At 31.5% G+C, this 6,047-nt stretch overlaps 1 protein-coding gene across 5 annotated transcripts in view; it reads left to right on the top strand.

Annotated features, from left to right (window-relative positions):
* Positions 1-5,945, top strand: part of USH2A (usherin) — a 373,983-nt gene extending 368,038 nt beyond the window's left edge. For all 5 annotated transcript variants that reach the window (XM_071426043.1, XM_071426058.1, XM_071426050.1 and 2 more), the window contains one exon: positions 5,321-5,945. In XM_071426043.1, the coding sequence (XP_071282144.1) occupies positions 5,321-5,410 (90 nt within the window). In that variant the 3' untranslated portion in view covers positions 5,411-5,945. The remainder of the gene's footprint in view (positions 1-5,320) is intronic.
* The last annotated feature ends 102 nt before the right edge of the window (positions 5,946-6,047 follow it).

The raw sequence follows: 6,047 nt of genomic DNA on the forward strand, positions 1-6,047 counted from the left end.
TAAAAAGAACCCAGAATGGGGGTGAAGGGCCTATTAGGTAGTAACAGAGTTAGATGGTTAGTGAGTGCAAGTTAGGGAGTGGGTCTTGTCCAAAATGCAAATGAACTGGACGATAGTCTGACACATACATCTAAGTAGCTTCCTCAGACTTTCACCTTCAGTTCACCAAACACCTGGAAGGGCTGGAACATATGGGCTTACCACAGAATAGGGGTGTTGGTTCCATCACTGTCAACCCACTTAGAGCCCAACAGCAGGACCAAGGAGGCCAACAAGGTAGTGATAACTCTAAGCAAAACCCCTCTAGGGACAGTTTAACTTCCAGCCTGCACTCTGCAGCTCATGGACTTCCCAATCCAGTGTTATCATGAGTCAGCCTTCCCATTTTCTCAGAGCTATCAAATCCTTGTGATTTAATTCCCTGGGGAATAACAACTCACCAGGGTGCCCCTTTCTGTGCTCCCATTAGCCAAAAGAACAGCTCCTGCTGCTCAGAGGGAGCTCTTGCTCCAGCCACTTACCTCGGGCTGACACCATGACTTAGTTGAGGTTGCAAAACCCCCCATGTGCACATTAGAATGAGTTTAAAAATACTCCAGTGAGTTTCAGGAGTGGCAGAAGCCAGACAACAAAAATTTTTACTTCTTTTTGGTGGCAGACAACCCTCACAGCATCAGCTCAGCTGCTTTATCAAGTCAGCAGCTCTTCTGTCTATCAACCTCACATTAGACATGTGTACAAAACAAATACAAAAAATGTATTTGTTTTGGTTTAGGGGAAATTTGAGTGAAAAAATTTAAAGGGGATTTTTTAGAAAGTAGATTTAAGTTTTTGTTTTTTTAAATTAGTTTGGGAAAAGATATTTTGGAGAAAAGTGGAAAAATTGTTTATTAAATAGAAAAAGTATTTATTAGTATAAAAAATGAAGAATAATAATAATTCTTTTTTTTGTCGCTTTAAAAGAGATGATAAATTTTGAAAGTTTTTTATGGTTTGTAGTTTGGTTTATTTAGTTTTTTATCAGTTTTTTTGTTTTGGAAATGTGGTTTAGGTTTAGTTGGGTGAGTTGTTTTTTGGGTGTTTAGTTGAGAGTAGGTTTAAATAGTTTTAAGAAAAGGAAAAAATTATAGTTTAGGAATTTTTTTTGTTTACTTAGTTAAAAAGTAGTTAAAAGTAAAGGAGAGTTTTGTTTTGTTTTTTGTGCTGTAGATAATATAATTTAGGAGTTGGAATGTGGAGGAGTGAGTGCAGTTTTTGAAAATAAATTGTGTGGGGTATTTTTGGGGTTTTTTTTGTTTTTAGAATTAGTTTAAAAGGTGTAAAATTTATTTTTGGGTTAAATACATGAATGGGATGTAATTTACTATTATAAACTTATTTTAGAATATTTTTTTATTTTTATACTGTTAGTTATTAAAAAATATATTGAAAATTTTATAAATATATATTATATATACCATACAGAATATATAGATAGATAATGGTAGTCATATTTAGTAAACAGTGATATTTATATATAGTTTTTGTTTAATAATTAGATTTTTTTTGGATATATATGGTGTAGTTTTATTTTTTTGTATTAGGTATAATGTGTAATTTGGTTTTTGAGTAATGATAATTTTATTAATGGGTCTGTTTGTATTTGAGGTAGAATTGATTTAAACTTTTTTTTAATAAATTTTTATATGTGTTATTGGATTTCGGTTTTGTTTATTGTACATAGGGATTTAGATTGGGTAGGGTTTGTTTTGTTGGTGGAATTTTGGGTGTTAATTAGGTGGTTTTTGTTAATATTTTTAAATTATTTTTATTTAATGTTTTTTAGATGGTTTTTAACAGTTTAATGTATTTTTTAAATTTTGTTTGTAGTTGGTATATGGTAGGGGATATGGTATATTAATTTAATGTTATGGTTTTTAGTTTAGGTGTTGATAAGACTGTTTTTGAAATCAGTTTTGTTGTTTAATATAATTTTTTTAGGGGTATTATATTTTTAAATTACTTATTGTTATGGTTTAGGATAGTGTTATGGGTTGCAATGTGAGGTATAGGGTAGGTCTTTAGTGTTTTTGTGGTGGTTTTTATTATTGTTAGTATATAGTGTTTATTATGGAGTGTTTGGGGTAGTGTGATGTAGTTAATTTGTTAGGTTTTTTATATTTATATTTGGATTATTGTTTATATTACAGGGGTTTTATTTGTTTGGTTTGTTTGATGGTACTGTATGTTTTATAGTTATAGATAATTTGAGAAATATTGTTTATGATTAAATTTATTTTTTGGGTTTCTATTTATTTATAGGTGGTATTTTTTTAGGATTTGAGGTATTATGGGTTTATTGAGTTAAGAATAATTATTTGTGTTGTTAATTTAAGTTTTTGATTTTTTTGTAGTTTATTTGTTGTTTTGGTGTTTTTTATTAGTTTGATTTTTGGGGAATATGGGTCTTTTTATGGTGGATTTTTAAAGATAGTTTTTTTATTTCGGTAGTGATTTTTTTTGGTTTTTAGTAGTTTAAATTGGGTTTTTTTAATGTCAATTAGGGTTTCTTCAGTTATTTTTATAGAGTATTGGTTATTACTTATGAGTTAGTGTAGAGGTAATGTTTTGGAGTTTTTTGATAATATTTAGGCTTAGTTGAAAGTTTTTGAGTTTAGTAAGTTGGTTGATTTGTTTTTTTTAGTAGCTGTTGCAAGTTCTTATGTGGAGTTTTACATGCTTGGTTTCAATTTTTGTTTTATTTTTATAATGTGATTAGAATTATTAATTTTATTTTTATAACGTGATAAGAATTATTATGTCAATAAGAATCCATTATTTTTATAATGTGATAGGAATTATTTACGTTCTTTTAGTAAAAAGAGTGTAAAGTAATTTTTTTGTTGGTGGTCGGTTGGATGGTGGAGTTTTTTAGTTTTAAAACTAAAACTAAAATAGTTTAATAGTTTAATAACACTTTTGTGTTATTTCTTTTTCAGTTTTTTTGTTTATGAGATTAAAGTTTTTATATTAAGGTTAACTTGTAATTATTTTTAAAAGTTTAGAGTGATTTAGATTTTTTAATATGGGTGTGTTGTGTGATGAGTGTAATTTATTTGTTTTATGTGGTATTGGTGATATGGTGGGTAGAGGGAATTTTTGTTTTGAATATTTATTTTAGTATTGGCAGTTGGGATGTTAGGAGGAGTTGTATTTTGATGTTGATTATTTTTGAGGTAGCCTGGATCTTTTTATAGGTTGTTAATTTTTTTTTTTTTTTGGAATGTAGTTGGTTTTACATTTTTTGTAATTTTGGTTTTGGAATTTTATTGGTTGATTTTGAGTTTTATTAGGTATTTTTTGGTAAAGGCTTCAGGTTAGATTATGGGTTTTGTTTGTAAAGTAGAGCATGTTTTTTATATTTGGTTTTGATTTGATTGGGTTAAGGGTTACTGTATGAGTGATTTTTTTGTTTGATTTGGGTAAAGGTTTGTTGTTTTTTAGGGTTTAATTGGAAAGTAGTTTTTTTGTGGGTGATTAGGTAGAGAGGGTTTATAATTTGATTGTATTTAGGAATAAGTATTTTTTAAAAGTTTATAGTGTTTAGAAAAGTTTGTGTGTTGTTTTTGTTGGTTGGTGGAAATGTGAGTTTGATGATGATGTTGGTGGGAATTTGATGGTTTTTATTTTGTTTTTTATTTTTAGGAACTTGATTTTTTGAAGTTTTTAAATGTTTATTTTTTGATGGTGAAATTGGTTTTTTTGGAAAACTTGGATGATTTTTAAAATATTTTTGTTGCTGTATTTTTTATATAATGATCTTATTGATGTAGATGTTTGGGAGTTTTAATTTTTTTTGTATAGTTTGGATTAGTTTAAGGTAGATGGTGGGATTGCGTTTTTATTTTTGGGGTAGTTAGTTTTAGGTGTATTGTATATTTTTTATTGTAAAAATTCTGTGTTAGGGATAAAATTTTAGTTATTTTTGGATAAGAGAATAAGTTTAGGGATTAAAAAAGGCATTAAAATGTTTTAAAAGTTTAGGGATTAGAAATATATGAAGGTTTTTGTTTTGAGAGATCATGATTTTAAGTAATAAGGTTATTGATTGCTTTTTTTTATTATTGAGTAAGTATAATTAAAACGTAATTAGTATAGGTTTTTTTATTTTTTTTGATTATGTGTTGGATGTTAAAAAATGTCCTGGCGATGTTAATAGTGATATATTACTTTGTTGTTTTGGATTGTTTGTATTGGAGTTTTTAGTATGTGTGGTATGGTAGTGCTTAGTGGTGGAGTTACTTTATTTAAGGAATGATAGTCTATAGTTAATTTTTAGTTTTTTAGATTTGTCTATGTTAAATGGGGTTGTTGAAGAGTGAGGGGGTTTTATTGAGTATTTTTTTGGCTTTTAGTTTATGGATTATTTTGTGGATGGGGATTATGGCATTTTGAGCCATTTTGTACTGTTGGCAGTGCACTGTCGAGGTGGCAACTGTTATTTGTTGGTTTTTTATTTTTAGGAGTTTTTTTGTAGATGGGTTTTTTGATAGTTTAGGTAAGGTGTTTAATTACTTAATGCTCTTTGTTTTTATAGCCACTATCTCAAACACTTACTTGAGGTTTTTTAGGTTTTTGAAATACTTACTTTGGAGGAAGTCCATGCCTAAAATGCATGGGGCTTCTGGGCTAGTTACAATATGGTGTTTCTTTTATTCATTTTTAGTTAGTCATATCAGTGCATTGTTTTACATTGCCCTGAACAAACCCAAGACAAGACTCTGCTCCTGTGTTGCTCAGCTACTCTCTTGCAAAAAAACCTCCTGCAATGTTTTTGAGTCAGTTCTTTTTATTACACACAGTAGCTTAGGAATGGTGGTTTCAAGTTTGGTTCACCCCTTGTCTAGCCTGAAAATCAATCTAGTGAATGGCTGCAGTGGAAGCTTGAAGAACAAAATTTTACCTAAATCATGCGTGAGGAGGTTGTTACACAAAATAAAAATGTAAACATGTATTTTTTCTTTTCATGGCTCCAAGTTCCCCAGTACACTGTAACAAACACTATATTATTGACCATTCGTCAGATATATAGAGTAATTAAGGGATTGATTGTGGTTTTTTTAACTTACTGCTTATTGTGAAAACCTAATTGCCTTGGATTCAAGTGCTTGAATGCTTTAGGTTCTTATCTTATCCTGGGAGGAAAAGTAAGACATTAGAAATGCACTTATTTATCTATTTTAGAACCAGTTTTAGTGGGTAGGAGGAAAGAGAAATGAAGAAATCACCTTTAGTCTGGTACAGCTTTGGCTGATATTCTTCTTTTTTCCCTTTCTTAAAGTACGTAGATGAAGAAGATCTTGTCAATGTCATCAAAGGCTTCAGCACTGTCACCAAAGAGCACACCACATTCACTGACACCCACCTCTGAAGAACAAAACCAGCTTTTCTAGAAAGTGGAAGTGGGTAACTTGCCAAAAGCAGCCTGCATGGCCTTCGCAGGCAGAGATAGGGCTGCTGTTTCCCCACCCCTTGCCCTGGAGTTCATAGATAAAACTGGTTTTTGGGAGGGGACTGGGGAGGGAGGGTAAGTTGGCCTTTTTTTCAACATCCCTTTCACTGTGTAGTAAAAACTGTGAGCTAGCACTGACACCTCAGAAAGGTAAGAGAATAGTTTGACAATCCCTCAGTCATACAGTAGTAAAAGACTGAAGGTAGAGGCTCCCATCTTTGTCTCTCATCCAACTTTCCCAGCTGAGGAGGGTTGTAGGGGCAGGGGAGGGAGGGAGGGAGGGGGGCAGGGCAGCATGTTTGGTATGGAAAAGTCTTTTACATGACCAAAAACCAGCATGTGGCTAAAAGGGGCCTGCATGGCCAGATGTCCATGTTTTCTCCTGGCCTGACAGAGCTCCACCACAAAATTGTGTTCATGTACAGGTGAATAAACAGCACTGAAGGAATTCTTATGAAGTTGTTGTAGCCTTTGTGTTCTCTCACTCCCTCTTCTCCTCCCTCTCAGTTCAAGTTAAAAAACCCAACAAAACAGGTCATTAATAAATGCTGAACTC

This window comes from Agelaius tricolor, unplaced genomic scaffold, assembly GCF_023055355.1.
Source record: "Agelaius tricolor isolate 1412-34295 unplaced genomic scaffold, bAgeTri1.0.p SCAF_1, whole genome shotgun sequence".
Taxonomy (NCBI): domain Eukaryota; kingdom Metazoa; phylum Chordata; class Aves; order Passeriformes; family Icteridae; genus Agelaius; species Agelaius tricolor.